Source organism: Aegilops tauschii, chromosome 1 (assembly GCF_002575655.3).
Source record: "Aegilops tauschii subsp. strangulata cultivar AL8/78 chromosome 1, Aet v6.0, whole genome shotgun sequence".
NCBI lineage: Eukaryota > Viridiplantae > Streptophyta > Magnoliopsida > Poales > Poaceae > Aegilops > Aegilops tauschii.
In genome coordinates, this window is record NC_053035.3 from 166,156,515 (window position 1) to 166,177,567 (window position 21,053).

Below are 21,053 nucleotides of genomic sequence, written 5' to 3' on the forward strand. Positions count from 1 at the left end.
AGCAGGCTCGCTAGAGACGTGAAGCTGGTCGAGGAGGCTGACGAGGCGGCTCTCGGGGTAGTCCGTGCCTGCGTCGGACGCAGACTCGTCGGAGATGCGAGTCTCGCCGAGAAGATCGGCGAGGCAGCTCGCCGCGCAGGCGTCGTCGACGCCTTGCAGCGCGTCGAGGCAAACGCCATCGGGCGCAGCTGGCTGGCTGCGTTCACGGGGGAGGAAGAGGGTTCCCGTCCAGAACAGGTCTTCGGACGACGGTGCACCTGGCCCCACGGTGGGCGCCAAATGTCGGGTGGTAGGTGCGACATATGCCAACGGGTGGCTTATCATGGTGGGTGCCAGTAAGACGTCGTCGGTGCCTGGAAACGGGATGAGGCGAAGACATGCACGCCGGCGAATCTTACCTAGGTTCGGGGCTCTCCGAGGAGATAACACCCCTAGTCCTGCTCTGCGGGGTCTCCGCATGATCATTAGATCAGAAAGAGTAGCTACAAATGCTCCTAGAGCTGTTGGGTTCAAGGGAGAAGAAGAACAAGGCTAGCTCTTGCTTCTCTCTCTCTATGGTGTGTGTGTAACTCTAAGAAGCCAACCCTTTGCATGGGTGTCCCGGGGGGTTTATATAGGCCTACCCCCGGGGGTACAATTGTAATCCGGCTGGGCGCTGGTCCCAGCCGTCAGTGTCTACGCTCGCCGGCTTCTCCGCCGGCCGTTGGGGCCCGCCGACTGGTGGGTCCCGCCGGCTGCCGGCCTCTTGGTCGACAAGCCGGCCCCACCGCCTAGGGTCTTGTCGGCGGCTGCTTACTGTAGCCTCGCCCCTGATGACGAGGGCTCCGTCGAGGTAAGCGTGGCTACAGTGTGCCGCCTCGAGGGCTCTCACTGTAGCCTTACTTCGTCTTGTCTCCTTAATGTGGCACATGCTTCGAGGGAGGGGGTAGCCGGCTTCTGGGGGCCGGCTACGCCCTTGGCCGACTGGGGAGGCCGGGCCGCCTTCGCGCCTCTCTCTGGCTGAAGGGGCCCGCCGCCCGTGGGCCGTACTGGCGTCTGTCGTGGGTGACGTTGAGGCCAGCATGGATACAGTGCCGAGCCGGACGGGAGATGGCCGTCCCGTACGGCGTCCTGTGGCCATGCCTGCCTCGGGCTTCGGGGGTAGTGGGCCGCACTGTGGCCACATCCCGTCTTGTCACCGTTATGTGGGTGTAGTTTTGGTTGGTGCAGTCTTGGCCGGCTTCTTGGAGTCGGCGTTCTTCGTGGCCGGCTCTAGGGAGTCGGCGTTCTTCATGGCTGGCTCTGGGGAGTCGGCATCCTCTATGGCCGGTTTCCTGGAGTCGGCCACCCCGTGGTTATCTTGGGGGGAGGTTGCTGAGGATGGGTCGCCTTCTGAGAGTCGGCTTCAGAGGTAGCCGGCCGGGGAAGGCGGCCCAATGCTTGAAATACTTGAAGGCCCAAATGGCCTGATAATTTTTGGAAGAGCCAGAGGCAGTCGGTTAGGCTACCCGTGGCTATTTACTCCGACATCCTTTACTCCAACTTCCTGATTTTAATAAGACTTTTGAGTTTGAATGTGATGCTAGTGGAATTGGATTAGGAGGTGTGTTATTACAAGATGACAAACTGTTGCATACTTTTCTGAAAAATTGAGTGGGCCTAGTCTGAACTACTCTACTTATGATAAAGAATTATATGCTCTTGTTCGAACCTTAGAAATATGGCAACATTATTTATGGCCCAAAGAATTTGTTATACATTCTGATCATGAATCTTTGAAACACATTAAAAGTCAAGCAAAACTGAACCGTAGACATGCTAAATTGGTTGAATTCATTGAGACTTTCCCTTATGTCATTAAACACAAGAAGGGTAAAGAAAATGTTATTGCTGATGCATTGTCTCGTCGTTATACTATGTTTTCACAACTTGACTTTAAAATATTGGTTTGGAGTCCATCAAAGATCAATATGTGCATGATGCTGAACTTAAAGATGTATTGCAGAATTGTAAAGAAGGTATAACATGGAACAAGTTCGTCGTTAACGATGGATTTGTGTTTCGTGCTAACAAGCTATGCATTCCAGCTAGCTCCGTTCGTCTTTTGTTGTTGCAGGAGGCGCATGGAGGAGGACTAATGTGACACTTTGTCGTGAAGAAGACGGAGGATATACTTGCTACACATTTCTTTTGGCCAAAGATGAGACGGGATGTTGAGCGTTTTGTTGCTCGCTGCACTACAAGTCAAAAAGCTAAGTCACGACTCAATCCTCATGGTTTATATATGCCTTTGCATGTACCTAGTGTTCTTTGGGAGGATATATCTATGGACTTTGTTTCAGGTTTACCTCGAACAAAGAAGGGGAGGGAGCATATTTGTTGTCGTGGATAGGTTCTCGAAAATGGCACACTTTATACCATGTCATAAAAGCGATGATGCTGTTAATGTTGCTGATTTGTTCTTTCGTGAAATTATTCGCTTGCATGGTGTGCCAAATACTATTGTTTCAGATCGTGATACTAAATTTCTTAGCCACTTTTGGAGATGTTTATGGGTTAAGTTGGGGACTAAACTGCTTTTTAGTACTACTTGTCATCCCCAAACAGATGGTCAAACTGAAGTAGTCAATAGAACATTGTCTACTATGCTTAGGGCTGTTTTGAAGAATAATATGAAAATGTGGGAAGAATGCTTGCCTCATATTGAATTTTCTTATAATCGTTCGTTGCATTCTACTACTAAGATGTGCCCTTTTGAAATTGTTTATGGTTTCCTACCTCGTGCACCTATTGATTTGTTGCCTCTCCCATCTTCGGAGAAGGTTAATTTTGATGGTAAACAACGTGTTGATTTGATCTTAAAAATGCATGAGTTAACTAAGGAAAACATTGAGCGTATGAATGATAAATATAAACTTGCTGGAGATAAGGGTAGAAAACATGTTGTCTTTGCCCCTGGAGATCTTGTTTGGTTACATTCGCGTAAGGATAGGTTTCCTAATTTGCGCAAATCAAAGCTAATGCCACGTGCTGATGGTCCTTTTAAGGTGTTAGAGAAAATAAATGATAATGCATATAAACTTGAGCTGCCTGCAGATTTTGGGGTTAGTCCCACTTTTAACATTGCAGATTTGAAGCCTTATTTGGGTAAGGAAGATGAGCTTCCGTCGAGGACGACTTCATTTCAAGAAGGGGAGGATGATGAGGACATCAATACCATTGTTACACCCACAGCCCCTACTACTACATATACTGGACCAATTACTAGAGCTCGCGCACGCCAATTAAATTATCAGGTACTTTCGTTTCTTGGTAATGATTCTAATGTTCATGAGAATATGATGCTGCCTAAATTGGATACTTTTGTTTTGCTTAGAAATGAAGGGCCTGGCATGGATAAGAGGGATGAACACTGGAGCAAGACCGAGCATGGAGATGATGGCATGCACAAGGGGAACAAGAACGGAGTTACAAGTGATGATTTCAGGACTTTAAAGCCACCATAATGAGTGCATGAATTCTTGGACGAAATATACAAGATGCCACTTCATAATTTTTTTTTGTCCAGAGGCTATTATAGGTGTTGCGTCACCTTATTATTGGGCCAGGCCCATGTAATTTCGAAATACTTGAGTATAGGTTGTTTTTAGAGTCTGTATGTGTGGGGAAACAAGAGATTGGGTTAGTTTCGGACCCCTCCCCCAGGGGCCACGAAATTCCCCTCCTCTTCCTCCATATATACAGCCCTTAGGGCACCGTTTAGACTTTGGGTTTTGGTTAGATCAAAAATTCGCCATAGTTGCAACTTCGCGTACTTCATTTGTGTTCAACGACCAGACCAAGGCGTCACAGAACCCCACCTTCATTAATAAAGCTTTCCTCTTATCTTTGCAATATATAGATTGCAATCTTAGTTTCTTGCTTGTTCTTCGTTTGCTCGCAGGAAACAGGCCCTCGTGGTCAGGTTGATCGTGCTCCGGCGTGGTCAATAACCCTCGGAAGTTGATTTAGCGATTGCTAAGGCGCGACGTCTCACACGTTCGTAGTCGGATCGTCAAGGTCGACTCCCACAAAAAAGATAGCCACCATCTTATCGAAACATCGGGACACCTTTGCCTCTATCAGATACATGTTCGACAAGTGTGGGTGTGCTGAGAGGAAGTTCTGTACAATCATGGTTTATTTTTTTAAATAAAATTATGAGCATGTACCAGTAGTTATTCCTGATCGAAGCTTAAACACCGGTAAAGCTATGGATACTACTTACAGTTCTTCTGATCTAAGTATGCAATGTCTTTTTTTACTTGATAGGATTTCCTTTAAGGTCAGCTGGGGTTTGTCCAATTTGGGTTCAATTTTCTAAATCTCGAGTTATGGTACACGCATGAATTAAAGCACCACTTTTCCGGTGCAAGAGAGACAATATTTGTACAAAATATTACGTGGTTATCTCTAGTTGTAGCTAGATCAGCCAACACACAACAGCAATCGGCACATCAGATTTAGGAAGGCCAGATTTGGTGGCAGGTTCAACATCCAAGAAGAAAAGTTCTCATCAAATCTTGGCATTGCAACAATGCCATGTATCGAAGAAAGTTGTATGCCACAGTATCTCTCTGAAAAGTAATTGCCAATGTTAAACTGATTTTTGGTTATGCCATGTAAGCATCAGAAGCAATATATTCTTTTAACTAAGATCTTGTACAGAAAGCAAAGCATTACTATTGTCTAAACCTATGTAGTTCCCTAAGCTGAACAAACTAAACTTTATGATTGAGCTGGTACTATTGGCTAAACCTATGTAGTTCCCTAAGCTGAACATACTAAACTTTAGGATCAAGCTGGTGCGTTACAGCATCTAGGATTGTCGAGATAATTTAGGAGCAGCAGTTGGACATATAGTTGATAGCTTCTTCATCCTGATACAATTGATGAAGTCCAGGACACCGGCAGGCATGCCATCTTCAGATTCATTGTCCTCGAATGTTAGAAGATGTCCCAAAATTTGTTCCCTGAGTTCGTATCCATCCTATACATTAAAAAAATTGCAAGCGACTAAAATTACTTTCACATGTTTAAAATAATAAGAATGATTGCTTAGCTTCACATGGTAAAACAAAAACGATTATTTAAATGCTTACGATATTCACCTTTAGAAATGGTAAATGCAGTTTTCCATCTTCCCATGTAGACATGTAGAGGGTAATAAGATAACCAGACAGTTCCCTGATACAATACATACATATATCGTTAGTTGATGTTGAGAACATATATTATACATATTCAGTAAACCAAATACTTAGTGTATAGTTTTTATATCTTGAAAAATGTTACCCGTTGTAAACAGGAATATCATCTACGATTTTATGCCGCCATAGGAGAATATTCTCATTCCATCTAGACCCAGGGCATGCCTTTGACATTGCTTTCGGTAAATATTCTGCAATCCATAAGTCTGTGCAAATATTTTGCGTGTGGGTTGTATTGGTAGATAGGATCGATAGGCGTAGGATCCAAAATATGGACAGTATGTGTATCTTTGTCCAATATGAAGAGAATGAAATCACCATTGGAATGTACTGGAATATGAATCTGTAATATCCTAGATATTAGATGTAAAAAATGTCGTGTTGAAAGTAACTGAGAAATGCTCTTACAGATTTGCATGTTGAAATATTATAGTTGAAACCGGGCCAACTACAAACAGAATATGCTAGTTGTTCCACATCTAACTCTTTTCAGAAGTTTGGATGTCGTCCAAAATCAGTAATCATCTAGTAGTATATATAATAATCAGTTAGAAAGGTTATTATAAAAATAGATTATATATAAGAAATATATATGGTGAACATACCCAAAATTGCATGTCTAGATAATGTTTTGATATCAATCCCTTTTTCTTTTTGGCCGTTTGGATGTCATCAAACATAAATTTGCACACGACCATATTGAAACAATCAGGATCCGTGGGAGAATCATCCTTTAGAATTGTTTGTAGTTTTTTAAGAGTCAGCCTAATTGTATATGGGTTGGAGCTCTGTACCCATACTTTCCTGGTAATCATTATGATTAAGAAAATATAAGATAATAATAGGATAATATGTGTTGGCAATTGCACTACTAACTTGAAATTACTTACTCTAAAATCTCAGTGTAAGCGATTGATTGGATGTAGCTACAAATTCCACCTACCAACTCCTGTGGGCTTATGTTAGAAAGAACAGATTATAACAATTGATATTTATTTTCGACGGTTGACGGGATCAATTTTTTGATTTTTTTTATTATCTAGACTTTCCAACATTTCCACATCATTAAGATCTCCCTTAGTGTCGTCATTACTTTGTTCGACCGTTGTAGTCATTGAAGCATTATTTGTTTTCCAACTTAATAGTATGCTGGCTAACTTATACCTAAAAGAGAAGTAATAAGATCCTATGCAACAACAACAATTATTAATATATAAAGAATTAAAATATCATTGAAAATTTTGTATGAAACAAAATAGATATATACCTGTGTAATTGGATAGGATAGTGCATATCCAGTCCAATATTCCATGAATTTAAGCATAAATAGACCACAAGATGAACTGTATAATTAAAACAAAATTGATTACTCTAAATGGATCACAATATTACTTATATTGTTACAGAACATATGTGTCACTTTATACCTATCTTTTTGAATTGGCTGCTGTAGTTGTTCTACTATCTTCCATTTACTAACATCAAAGTCTTTCCAATTAGGACTAATTAAATTTTCACTTTTCAGAATGTCCAAATGATATTGTAGCCCTTGTACCTGAAAAATAATTAGTGATAAAAATAATACACATAAGCGAAGGATCAATTTATGACATTTGACATAAAGAATTAGAAATGATGTAGTAACTAATCGTAGCAGTGAGATCATCTCGGTTAAACTCACAACACAGTGAGTCTAGTACTTGAATCTCACACTTTTTTGCATTCACAACAGCCAAATACCAATGTGTATTGTTCATATTTATTGGAAGTTTAATCTATAATCAAGATAGTTAGTATAAAATAACTAATAAAAATGTATGAAACGCAGAACGTGAAAATTATGGACATGAATTTTACCATGTCATGCTTCACATAGTTTTTGACAATCTCTGTCATAAAGGTACCATCTTTATGTATTCCAAGCTTGCCATCCCGTTTTAACAGTGCGGTAACAAAGGATTCCCAAAATATACTTTACTATCGTTATGGACCTGTACTTGGTCCTTTATACAACATATATATGCGCTGATTTCCTATAAAGATTTTGAAAAACATTACTAATGGATATCAATAATCAGGGACTTTTTCCTTGTAAGTAAGGATACTTACATCATCATTTAGCCACTCTTTTTCATTCAGTTGATGTTATTTCACAGATATTTCATCTATCTTCACCAGCAATTGTTTTTCAAAAGATGTTTCTATTGCTATATGAGCACATACATCACGGTCTGTCAATGTATAATCTGCATAAAGTTCAATCTGTGTGTAAATATGGATTAACGGTGCACATAGACTAATAATAATATACTCCCTCCGTTCCTAAATATAAGTCTTTGTAGAGATTCTACTAGGTGGACTACATACGGAGCAAAATGGATGAATCTACACTTAAAATGCATCTATATACATCCGTATGTGGTTCATAGTGGAATCTCTACAAAGACTTATATTTAGGAACGGAGGGAGTATTCAATAACAACAAAATAATACCTTGTGGGAGATAGTCATATGTTTCATGTTCCTCTATTTTCTTGTCATCATCTAATGAAATATTTCCTTGATTCGGGGGCAATTCAGAATTCTCTGTTTGATTATCATCATGTAATGAAATATTTGCTTCATTCAAGGGCAATTCAGCATTCTCTGCTTGCTTATCATCATCTAGTGAAATATTTCCTTCATTCAGGGGCAATTCAGCATTCAGAGATAATGGTAAGCTAGTTGGTGATGGAGGTGCTGGCAATGGATCACTATTTGTTTGATTATCTGACTCAAGAACCATCGATACAAAACTTTTTGAGAGTGAAGGTAATGTTGAGATGATTGGTGACGTAGGTGATTGCTCCAAAACACTGGATTCCATACATTTCGTTTTTTTTTTTTGAAGGTCGGTTATCAAAATCCTCAACAATGGTCAATTCAGTGTTGTCATCCACTTTCTGCAATGGCAAGAAAAAGAATAGTTAAACGTTCTAGTCATATTGTTCAAACAATATTCAGGATTATTACAAAGTTGAATCAAGAAGGAATAATAAAAAAAATACTTGATCAAGATTGTTGCAATTCCTGTACCAATTTCTTCTTACTGGTATAATATGAAAACTTACTATATATATTTTCAAAGAAAAGTTGCTCTATTACAGGTATTGCTACAGTAGAAGGATTTAGATTCTCTACTGTTATTGTCTAAAATCAAGAAGGAATAATAAAACTAATATTTCATCAATGTTGTTGCAACTCCTCTAGAAAATTTCTGTCAAGTTCTAGTCATTGTTATAACATGCAATCACAGCCAACCACAAATGCACACCTTCAGCCAAATAACTACGAAGACATAGAGTGGAACCATATAGTACCTGTGACCGCGATGGCGATTTTCTTTTGCTGTAATTGTTCTTTTTTTTTTGCTGGGACCAGTCAATTTTGTGCTGCGACCCGGCGACGTCGAGCCATTGTTTCCCTGGAAACATACATTAGTTTTGTCAGAAGAAAATATAAATAAAGCATTAACTAACAACAGGCTATTGGATCTTGACACGAAAATAGTCAATTAAATAAGTACAAATTCAGAGGAACTACTTAAATTAAAAATTGTATTTAAATAGAAGCCTTCTCGTGCTCATGCTAAGTAAGCCTTGCTTCTGTTACTTGTATGTATTGGTTTACTTTTTACTTATATCACTACTATTTATTTCTAAGAAAGGTTGTAGGGACCATATAGCACTGATCTCAAATTCTCAACCACTAATGCAGACATTCAGCCAATTAAGTACAGATATGTAGAGCCGAACCATATAGCACTGGTCTTACAAAAATAAACGAAAATATAGAACTTTTCAATTCTAGATCAGTAGGTTTTTCAAACTGAGAAGGCCTTTCCATTAATCAACAACCATAGATAAATCATTGTCCATGCACCTTTGGCTAATGATATATGGATACATAAACCATTGTTCTCTGGTGTGTCTATAAATACATATTCATAGATAAATCATTGTTCTCTTGTGTGTATATATTTCATCTCCAGATAGCCTAATTTTGGCTCATCTATCAGGCCTAAAAAGTGCAGACTATTCGTACAGATTATATAGTTCTTACCTGATACATGATCTAGACTTGTAGTAAGATACCGGAATCTAGATGAGGAAGCATGAAAAAGATGATGCCCTGCAGTAGCTATATGGTGCATATTTTAGCTATTTGTCAGACCATTATTCATCCTTATTGGTGCTACCAAAGGTGAGATCTCTGGAACATGCTTAAGTTTCTTTCTGGTTTCCATTATTTAGAAACCATCAGGAGTTCCTTACAGCAGGAACACAAACTAACATACAGAATTGACTTCTTGAGGCATGTAACCATCATTGTTCATGATAAATGTATAAACTGATGAGACAATAGTTTGTACCTCAGGCCAGGCGAAATTCTGGCAGGCGATGGAGCACGTGCAATGCAGACGGATCTCCGTCGAAATCAATGGTGTACAAGAACGGCGATGCAGACGGATCCCCGAGAAATCAACGGTGTACAAGAACGGCGATGTATGAAACTTGCAGCACGGCGATGTGTTGGGCAAGAAACATGCGATGCGAGCTAATCGTGGCCGAGGGGTTCCTTCTTATAGCATCAATTTCCATGCACCAAACGGCCACGTGCTCCTGAACATCTCCTCCTCGGACATGACTCCAAGACACACGCAACATGGACTCCTCTCCGAGTCCGAGTTCGAGATGTGTGGGGAGGTCGGTGATGTTGGGAGGGGCGGCGTTGGGGCGTGGAAAAGCTGGTCTGCATCCCCACGACGGAGGTAGCCACGGCGGCCAGAGATGGCTGCGGCGGCGGCGGGCACACAGAGAAGAAAGTCAAGCAGAGAAGAAGAAAGAGGATATTGAGGCGGCTGCGCTTTATTTTTTTAAGGCCCAACTGTGGGCAGGTCACGGGAGGTTTTTTTAAGGCCCAACTGTGGACAGGTCACGGGAGGCGCAAAACGTACTAAACGTGGGCTGGCCTAATAAGTTTTCCAGGAGCCCAATAACGAGCACAACGCATCCGAATAATCTTTTCCAACGTAAAATTTAGTACCACCTCGGTCAGAATATCAACAATAATAATATGGGTGAATGGATTAAAAATTTGGCGAAACGCACCTTGCTTTATTAGTAGGTATAGATATAGATTAGCTTTAATTGAAATTTATTCTTAAAACAAGCAATGCATTGGCTCGTTCTATCAGTGTCACTGGATCAACATGCACAACAATTAGAATTATTATTCTTAGGATGCACACGGTCAGCATATTTGTCGCACTTTCACACAGATAATACTGTTGGAAATATGCCCTAGAGGCAATAATAAATGGTTATTATTATATTTCTTTGTTCATGGTAATTGTCTATTATTCATGCTATAATTGTATTGTCCGGAAATCGTAATACATGTGTGAATACATAGACCACAACCTGTCCCTAGTAAGCCTCTAGTTGACTAGCTCGTTGATCAACAGATAGTCATGGTTTCCTGACTATGGACATTGGATGTCATTGATAACGGGATCACATCATTAGGAGAATGATGTGATGGACAAGACCCAATCCTAAGCATAGCATAAAAGATCGTGTAGTTTTGTTTGCTAGAGCTTTTCCACTGTCAAGTATCTTTTCCTTAGACCATGAGATCGTGCAACTCCCGGATACCGTAGGAGTGCTTTGGGTGTGCCAAACGTCACAACGTAACTGGGTGACTATAAAGGTGCACTACGGGTATATCCGAAAGTGTCTGTTGGGTTGGCACGGATCGAGACTGGGATTTGTCACTCCGTGTGACGGAGAGGTATCTCTGGGCCCACTCGGTAATGCATCATCATAATGAGCTCAATGTGACTAAGGCGTTAGTCACGGGATCATGCATTGCGGTACGAGTAAAGAGACTTGCCGGTAACGAGATTGAACAAGGTATTGGGATACCGACGATCGAATCTCGGGCAAGTAACATACCGATTGACAAAGGGAATTGCATACGGATTGATTGAATCCTCGACACCGTGGTTCATCCGATGAAATCATCGTGGAACATGTGGGAGCCAACATGGGTATCCAGATCCCGCTGTTGGTTATTGACCGGAGAGGCGTCTCGGTCATGTCTGCATGTCTCCCGAACCCGTAGGGTCTACACACTTAAGGTCCGGTGACGCTAGGGTTGTAGAGATATATGTATGCGGAAACCCGAAAGTTGTTCGGAGTCCCGGATGAGATCCCGGACGTCACGAGAGGTTCCGGAATGGTCCGGATGTGAAGAATTATATATAGGAAGTCAAGTTTCGGCCACCGGGAAAGTTTCGGGGGTTACCGGTATTGTACCGGGACCACCGGAAGGGTCCCGGGGGTCCACCGGGTGGGGCCACCTGTCCCGGAGGACCCCGTGGGCTGAAAGTGGAAGGGAACCAGCCCTTAGTGGGCTGGGGCGCCCCCCTTGGGCCTCCCCCCATGCGCCTAGGGTCGGGAACCCTAGGGGGGAGCTTCCCCGTTGCCTTGGGGGGCAAGGCACCCCTTCCCCCCCACTTGGCCGCCGCCCCCCTTGGAGATCTGATCTCCCAAAGGCTGGCCCCCCAGGGGTCCTATAAATAGTGGGGGGAGGGAGGGCAGCAACCTACAGCCTTGGGCGCCTCCCTCCTCCCCTGCTACACCTCTCCCTCTCGCAGAAGCTCGGCGAAGCCCTGCCGAGACCCGCTACATCCACCACCACGCCGTCGTGCTGCTGGATCTCCATCAACCTCTCCTTCCCCCTTGCTGGATCAAGAAGGAGGAGACGTCGCTGCACCGTACGTGTGTTGAACGCGGAGGTGCCGTCCGTTCGGCACTCGGTCATCGGTGATTTGGATCACGGCGAGTACGACTCCGTCATCCACGTTCATTGGAACGCTTCCGCTCGCGATCTAAAAGGGTATGTAGATGCACTCCTTTCCCCTCTTTGCTAGTAGACTCCATAGATGCATCTTGGTGAGCGTAGGAATTTTTTTTAAATTATGCTACGATTCCCAACGGTGGCATCATGAGCCAGGTCTATGCGTAGTTACTATGCACGAGTAGAACACAAAGTAGTTGTGGGCGTTGAGTTTGCCAATTCTTCTTGCCGCTACTAGTCTTTTCTTGTTTCGGCGGCATTGTAGGATGAAGCGGCCCAAACCGACCTTACACGTACACTTACGTGAGACAGGTTCCACCGACTGACATGCACTAGATGCATAAGGTGGCTAGCGGGTGTCTGTCTCTCCTACTTTAGTCGGAACGGATTCGATGAAAAGGGTCCTTCTGAAGGGTAAATAGAGATTGGCAAATCACGTTGTGGTCATACGTAGGTAAAAAACGTTCTTGCTAGAAACCTACAAACCACGTAAAAACTTGCAACAACAATTAGAGGACGTCTAACTTGTTTTTGCAGCAAGTGCTATGTGATGTGATATGGCCAGAAGATGTGATGAATGATATATGTGATGTATGAGATTGATCATATTCTTGTAGTAGGAATCACGACTTGCATGTCGATGAGTATGACAACCGGCAGGAGCCATAGGAGTTGTCTTTATTATTTTGCATGACCTGCGTGTCATTGAATAACGCCATGTAAATTACTTTACTTTATTGCTAAACGCGTTAGCCATAGAAGTAGAAGTAATCGTTGGCGTGACGACTTCATGAAGACACAATGATGGAGATCATGATGATGGAGATCATGGTGTCATGCCGGTGACAAAGATGATCATGGTGCCCCGAAGATGGAGATCAAAGGAGCATGATGATATTGGCCATATCATGTCACTATTTGATTGCATGTGATGTTTATCATGTTTTTGAATCTTATTTGCTTAGAACGACGGTAGTAAGTAAGATGATCCCTTATAATAATTTCAAGAAAGTGTTCACCCTAACTGTGCACCGTTGCGAAGGTTCGTTGTTTCGAAGCACCACGTGATGATCGGGTGTGATAGATTCTAACGTTCGAATACAACGGGTGTTGACGAGCCTAGCATGTACAGACATGGCCTCGGAACACACGCAATACACTTAGGTTGACTTGACGAGCCTAGCATGTACAGACATGGCCTCGGAACACGGAGGACCGAAAGGTCGAGCATGAGTCGTATAGAAGATACGATCAACATGGAGATGTTCACCGATCTTGACTAGTCCGTCTCACATGATGATCGGACACGGCCTAGTTAAACTCGGATCATGTTTCACTTAGATGACTAGAGGGATGTCTATCTGAGTGGGAGTTCATAATCAGATGAACTTCATTATCATGAACATAGTCAAAAAGGTATTTGCAAATTATGTCATAGCTTGCGCTTTAGTTCTACTGGTTAAGATATGTTCCTAGAGAAAATTTAGTTGAAAGTTGGTAGTAGCAATTATGCAGACTGGGTCCGTAAACTGAGGATTGTCCTCATTGCTGCACAGAAGGCTTATGTCCTTAATGCACCGCTCGGTGTGCTGAACCTCAGCGTCGTCTGTAGATGTTACGAAACATCTGACATACACGTTTTGATGACTACGTGATAGTTCAGTGCGGTTTAGAATTGTGGCACCAAAGACGTTTTTGAAACGTCGCAGAACATGTGAGATGTTCCGAAGACTGAAATTGGGATTTCAGACTAGTGCCCACGTCAAGAGGTATGAGACCTCTGACAAGTTTCTTAAGCCTGCAAACTAAGGGAGAAAAGCTCAGTCGTTGAGCGTGTGCTCAGATTGTCTGAGTGCCACAATCGCTTGAATCGAGTGGGAGTTAATCTCCCAGATGAGATAGTGATAGTTCTCCATAGTCACTGCCACCAAGCTAGTAGAGCTTCGTGATGAACTATAACATATCAAGGATAATTATGATGATCCTTGAGCTATTCGCGATGTTTGACACCGCGAGAGTAGAAATCAAGAAGGAGCATCAATTGTTGATGGTTAGTAAAACCACTAGTTTAAGAAGGGCAAGGGCAAAAGGGATACTTCATGAAACAGCAAGTCGTTTGCTGCTCTAGTGAAGAATCCCAAGGTTGAACCCAAACCCGAGACTAAGTGCTTCTGTAATGAGAGGAACGGTCACTGAAGCAGTACTACCCTAGATACTTGGTAGATGAGAAGGCAGGCAAGGTCGACAGAAGTATATTGGATATACGTTATATGAATGTGTACTTTACTAGTACTCCTAGCAGCACCAGGGTATTAGATACCGGTTCGGTTGCTAAGTGTTAGTAACTCGAAATAAAAGCTGCGGAATAAATGGAGACTAGCTAAAGGTGAGATGACGATATGTGTTGGAAGTGTTTCCAAGGTTGATGTGATCAAGCATCGCATGCTCCCTCTACCATCGAGATTTGGTGTTTGCGTTGAACATGATTGGATTATGTTTACCGCAAAACGGTTATTCATTTAAGGAGAATAATGGTTACTCTATTTATTTGAATAATACCTTCAATGGTCTTGCACCTAAAATGAATCTCGATCGTAGTGATACACATGTTCATGCCAAAAGATATAAGATAGTAATGATAGTACCACATACTTGTGGCACTGCCACTTGAGTCATATTGGTGTAGAACGCATGAAGAAGCTCCATGTAGGTGGATCTTTGGACTCAATCGTTTTTGAAAAGATTGAGACATGCGAACCATGTCTATTGGTATATATGCATGAAGAAACTCCATACAGATGGATCGTTTGGACTCACTTGATTATGAATCACTTGAGACATGCAAATCATACCACATGGGCAAAATGACTGAAAGTCCTCGTTTTCAGTGAGATGGAACAAGAGAGCAACTTATTGGAAGTAATACATTTTGATGTACGCAGTCCAATGAGTGCTGAGGCATGCAGTGGATATCGTTATGTTCTTACTTCACAGATGATTTGAGTAGATGCTGAGTGTATTTACTTGATGAAACACTAGTCTAAATTATTGAAAGGTTCAAGTAATTTCAGAGTGAAGTTGAAGATCGTCGTGACAAGAGGATAAAATGTCTGTGATATGATCATAGAGATGAGTATCTGAGATACGAGTTTGGCACACAATTGAGACATTGTGGAAAGTGTTTCACAATTAATACCGCCTGGAACACCATAGTGTGATGGTGTGTCCGAACATCATAACTGCACCCTATTGGATATGGTGCATACCATGATGTTTCTTATCAAATTACCACTATCGTTTATGGGTTAGGCATTAGAGACAACCGCATTCACTTTAAAAGGGGCACCACGCAATTCCGTTGAGACGACACCGTTTATAGAAACCTAAGTTGTCGTTTCTTAAAAGTTTGGGGCTGCGATGCTTATGTGAAAAAGTTTCAGGCTGATAAGCTCGAACCCAAAGCGGATAAATGCATCTTCATAGAATACCCAAAAACAGTTGGGTATACCTCCTATTTCAGATCTGGAAGCAAAAGTAATTGCTTCTAGAAACAAGTCCTTTCTCGAGGAAAAGTTTCTCTCGAAAGAATTGAGTGGGAGGATGGTGGAGACTTGATAAGGTTATTGAACCGTCGCTTCAACTAGTATGTAGCAGGGCACAGGAAGTTGTTCCTGTGGCACCTACACCAATTGAAGTGGAAGCTTATGATGGTGATCATGAAACTTCGGATCAAGTCACTACCAAACCTCGTAGGACGACGAGGATGCGCACTACTTCAGAGTAATGCGTGATCCTGCCTTGGAAGTCATGTTGCTAGACAACTATGAACCTACGAGCTATGGAGAAGCGATGGTGGGCCCATATTCCGACGAATGGCTCGAGGCCATGAAATCCGAGATAGAATCCATGTATCAGAACAAAGCATGGACTTTGGTGAACTTGCCCGATGATCGGCAAGCCATTGAGATAAATGGATCTTTAAGAAGAAGACGGACATGGACGGTAATGTTACCGTCTATGAAGCTCGACTTGTGGCAAAGAGTATTTTCACAAGTTCAAGGAGTTGACTACGATGAGTTTTTCTCATCCGTAGCGATGCTTAGGTCCGTCGGAATCATGTTAGCATTAGCTACATTTATGAAATCTGGCAAATGGATGTCAAAACAAGTTTCCTTACCAGTTTTCGTAAGGAAAGGTTGTATGTGATACAATCAGAAAGGTTTTGTCGATCCTAAGGATGCTAAAAGGTATGCTAGCTCCAGCGATCCTTCCATGGATCAGAGCAAGCATCTCGGAGTCAGAATATACGCTTCGATGGGGTGGTCAAAGTTTTTGGGTTTATACAAAGTTTGTTAGAAACTTGTATTTACAATAAAGTGAGTGGGAGCGCTACAACATTTCTGATAAGTATATGTGAATGACATATTGTTGATCCGAAATGATGTAAAATTTCTGGAAAGCATAAAGGGTTGTTTGAAAGGAGTTTTTCAAAGGAAGACCTGGATAAAGCTACTTACATATTGGGCATCAAGATCCATAGAGATAGATCAAGACGCCTGATGATACTTTCAAAAGACAGCACACCTTGACATGATTTTGAAAGAGTTCAAAATAGATCAGCAAAGAAGGAGTTCTTGGCTGTGTTACAAGGTGTGAGTATTGAGTGAGACTCAAGACCTGACCACAGCGGAAGATAGAGAAAGGACGAAGGTCGTCCCCTATGCTTTAGACATAGGCTCTATAGTATGCTATGCTGTGTACCGCACATGTAGTGTGCCTTACCATGAGTTGGTCAAGAGGGTACAATGGTGATCCGGGAAAGGATCTCATGACAGCGGTCGAACTTATCCTTAGTACCTAGTGGATTAAGGAATTTTCTCGATTATGGAGGTGGAAAGGAGTTCGTCGTAAAGGGTTACGTCGATGCGAACTTTGACACTAACCCGGATGACTCTGAGTAGTAAACCGGATTCGTATAGTAGAGCAATTATTTGAAATGGCTCCAAATAGCGCGTGGTAGCATCCACAAGATGACATAGATATTCGTAAAGCACACGGTTCTGAAAGGTTCAGACCCGTTGACTAATAACCTCTCTCACAAGCATAACATGACCAAACCAGAACACATTGAGTGATAATCACATAGTGATGTGAACTAGATTGTTGACTCTAGTAAACTCTTTAGATGTTGGTCACATGGTGATGTGACCAGTGAGTGTTAATCACATGGTGATGTGAACTAGAGTATTGACTCTAGTGCAAGTGGGAGACTGTTGGAAATATGCCCTAGAGGCAATAATAAATGGTTATTATTATATTTCTTTGTTCATGGTAATTGTCTATTATTCATGCTATAATTGTATTGTCCGGAAATCGTAATACATGTGTGAATACATAGACCACAACCTGTCCCTAGTAAGCCTCTAGTTGACTAGCTCGTTGATCAACAGATAGTCATGGTTTCCTGACTATGGACATTGGATGTCATTGATAACGGGATCACATCATTAGGAGAATGATGTGATGGACAAGACCCAATCCTAAGCATAGCATAAAAGATCGTGTAGTTTCGTTTGCTAGAGCTTTTCCAATGTCAAGTATCTTTTCCTTAGACCATGAGATCGTGCAACTCCCGGATACCGTAGGAGTGCTTTGGGTGTGCCAAACGTCACAACGTAACTGGGTGACTATAAAGGTGCACTACGGGTATCTCCGAAAGTGTCTGTTGGGTTGGCACGGATCGAGACTGGGATTTGTCACTCCGTGTGACGGAGAGGTATCTCTGGGCCCACTCGGTAATGCATCATCATAATGAGCTCAATGTGACTAAGGCGTTAGTCACGGGATCATGCATTGCGGTACGAGTAAAGAGACTTGCCGGTAACGAGATTGAACAAGGTATTGGGATACCGACGATCGAATCTCGGGCAAGTAACATATCGATTGACAAAGGGAATTGCATACAGATTGATTGAATCCTCGACACCGTGGTTCATCCGATGAGATCATCGTGGAACATGTGGGAGCCAACATGGGTATCCAGATCCCCCTGTTGGTTATTGACCGGAGAGGCGTCTCGGTCATGTCTCCATGTCTCCCGAACCCGTAGGGTCTACACACTTAAGGTCCGGTGACGCTAGGGTTGTAGAGATATATGTATGCGGAAACCCGAAAGTTGTTCGGAGTCCCGAATGAGATCCCGGACGTCACGAGAGGTTCCGGAATGGTCCGGAGGTGAAGAATTATATATAGGAAGTCAAGTTTCGTCCACCGGGAAAGTTTCGGGGGTTACCGGTATTGTACCGGGACCACCGGAAGGGTCCCGGGGGTCCACCGGGTGGGGCCACCTGTCCCGGAGGACCCCGTGGGCTGAAAGTGGAAGGGAACCAGCCCTTAGTGGGCTGGGGCGCCCCCCTTGGGCCTCCCCCCATGCGCCTAGGGTTGGGAACCCTAGGGGGGGAGCTTCCCCGTTGCCTTGGGGGGCAAGGCACCCCTTCCCCCCCACTTGGCCGCCCCCCCCTTGGAGATCTGATCTCCCAAGGGCTGGTCCCCCCAGGGGTCCTATAAATATTGGGGGGAGGGAGGGCAGCAACCTACAGCCTTGGGCGCCTCCCTCCTCCCCTGCAACACCTCTCTCTCTCGCAGAAGCTTGGCGAAGCCCTGCCGGAGACCCGCTCCATCCACCACCACGCCGTCGTGCTGCTGGATCTCCATCAACCTCTCCTTCCCCCTTGCTGGATCAAGAAGGAGGAGACGTCGCTGCACCGTACGTGTGTTGAATGCGGAGGTGCCGTCCGTTCGGCACTCGGTCATCGGTGATTTGGATCACGGCGAGTACGACTCCGTCATCCACGTTCATTGGAACGCTTCCGCTCGCGATCTACAAGGGTATGTAGATGCACTCCTTTCCCCTCGTTGCTAGTAGACTCCATGGATGCATCTTGGTGAGCGTAGGAATTTTTTTTAAATTATGCTACGATTCCCAACAAATACTACTAAGTTTGAACTGTTTGTTATGATTGTTGTCCTCTGCATCATCATGCCGTGTTTCCCAGCTTGCAAGATTCAGAACCAACAAATAAGATTAAAATAATAAGTGCAACAAAGATGCCTACACATCTCATTGATTCCCAGCTTGCAAAATTCAGAACCAAGAAATAAGATTCAAATAATAAGTACAACAAAGATGCCTACACATCTCATTGATTCCCAGCTAGCCGTGTCATACAACCCAAGAACTTGGCAAATGCTCTTGACTATCACAACATCTGTAGTTGAGTATTCCTGTTTGCACAACACACATAATAAAGAGCATGATTACTATAGTAGTGGCACTAGTTGAAGTCAACCTGCAGCACCACTCGATGATTCAATTCATGCGACTTTTTCTGCAGTTCACCTGAAATGAAGCAAAGATTGCATCATTCAGCTAGCAAGAAGTACTTGCTCTCGTGAGCTGGCAGGTTCTTCTTTAGTAGTTGCACAAAAATTGAGCAACATTAAGGTTGGCTGTCCTGCTCATGTAAGGTGCAACTATAATTCTCTTATCCTTTTGTGCAGTTCCACTAAAATAAAGTGCCATTGTGGTGACAGTGACGGCTCATCTTGCAAAGGCTAATAAAATGTTGCACGAGATTACCAGCAGAATTTGATGGAGATTTTGGAAACTCCAATCACCATTTTGTGCAGTTCCACCAAAATTGAGAGATGTTGCCCACGTGACATTTTAGTTGAACTGCACAAGACACTCATTCCAAAAAAAGTATTTTGTGCAGTTCACCAAAAGGCCACAATAGCAACAAGGTGAAATGGATATCCCTATCTGCACAAAAAGATAGAAAGAAAACAATTGTTGGTCAATAACAAGATACGAAACATACACGAAATGAAAAGAAGCATCTTAATTATGTTCATGGCAATCACGCAAGGACTGTAGAAATTTTAAAACTTCAGCAATGCTTCATGTTACCGGAAGCATTACGATCAACAATGACATTCGTCAAATATGGTATTACTTTAATGGTGGCATTGCTTGTTTACCAGATACAGTAAATCAACACCAGCTAAAGATTTGGTTTAAGGGCATGGGACCGTGGGGACACCAGGACACTCAGTAGCGTAAAGAAGCAACTTATCATACTGGGGAAAACAGCGGGAGTACCATTTGTAACACAGTTTAATTGCATCATATCACTGGAGGCATTAGATTAACAATAACACTGGTTAGACATATCCTTAAGGTAACAGTGTGATCGCTTCATTTACATGTCCCTTACATTAACAACAGCAAAAAGTTGGTATAAGGACATGCAACAGTGGACGCATCAGCACAATGTACCTACAAGGAGGCATAAAGTGGTGATGCCGAGTTTTGTTCATACTCTGTGAGGGCAGCAAATCTAATCCTAGAGACCTTTTACTATGTGAGGGCAGCAAATCTAATCCTGGACATACTCTGTTGACTTCTCCACCAGCCGCCACTTTCTATCCTTTTTTAACCAATAATAGATTTGTTCCTTATCCAGTTTGTACCGTGTTTTCCCTTTATTTCCCTTTTCAACCAAGAGACCGGTTGGGTATCCGGTCTCTACTACTTTCTCCCTGTTATTTCCTCTTTGAATCAAGTCCTAGATTCATGCTACGACTTCCCCCCTTTTGTCGTTGTTTGAACCAAGTCCTAGATTCGACTGCATGAAGTAGCTTTACCTCTAATAATGCGAAAAATTTAGGTGGATTTGGAAGAGCTGGTGGAAGTAGAAAAAGATGCACATGCAGACACATGGGGAGCTGGGGCAGTAGAGCAAGGCCGCTTTCGAAGAACTTATACCTGAGGGTCGTCGGGATGTCGGCGGCGGCAGGTCGGATCTATGCACAATACGGTAGGGAGGAAGAAGGGTCGGAGGACCTCCCGAGCCGGCGCTG

General features: G+C 43.0%; 1 protein-coding gene across 10 annotated transcripts; it reads right to left on the bottom strand.

The window, feature by feature from the left end:
* Positions 1 to 4,575: 4,575 nt before the first annotated feature.
* Positions 4,576 to 10,152, bottom strand: LOC109732054 (uncharacterized). Of its 10 annotated transcripts, none has more exons than XR_012204577.1 (9): positions 9,640 to 10,152; positions 8,588 to 8,691; positions 7,722 to 8,170; positions 7,338 to 7,474; positions 6,656 to 6,783; positions 6,496 to 6,571; positions 5,834 to 6,032; positions 5,121 to 5,205; positions 4,576 to 5,008 (listed from the first exon to the last, which is right to left on the bottom strand). XR_012204577.1 is itself a non-coding variant. In XM_045232192.2 (9 exons), the coding sequence occupies exons 3-9, from the start codon at positions 7,746 to 7,748 to the stop codon at positions 4,950 to 4,952; spliced, it is 633 nt and encodes a 210-aa protein (XP_045088127.1). In that variant the 5' UTR covers positions 7,749 to 8,170; positions 8,588 to 8,691; positions 9,640 to 10,152; the 3' UTR covers positions 4,576 to 4,949. The 10 variants fall into 10 exon arrangements, 4 of the variants coding, with proteins under 4 accessions (XP_045088127.1, XP_045088126.1, XP_045088125.1 ...); XM_045232192.2 differs by lacking the exon at positions 7,338 to 7,474 and adding an exon at positions 6,119 to 6,177; XR_002225245.4 differs by lacking the exon at positions 5,834 to 6,032 and having other exon boundaries at positions 5,130 to 5,205.
* Positions 10,153 to 21,053: the final 10,901 nt, after the last annotated feature.

Coding starts and splice junctions, on each gene's coding strand:
- LOC109732054 (XM_045232190.2), bottom strand. CDS start 6,894: ATGATCTCACTGCTACGATTAGTTACTACATCATTTCTAATTCTTTAT. Junction 6,572..6,655: donor CAGCCAATTCAAAAAGATAG/GTATAAAGTGAC, acceptor TTAATTATACAG/TTCATCTTGTGGTCTATTTA. Junction 5,206..5,833: donor ATCTAGACATGCAATTTTGG/GTATGTTCACCA, acceptor GTATTGTATCAG/GGAACTGTCTGGTTATCTTA.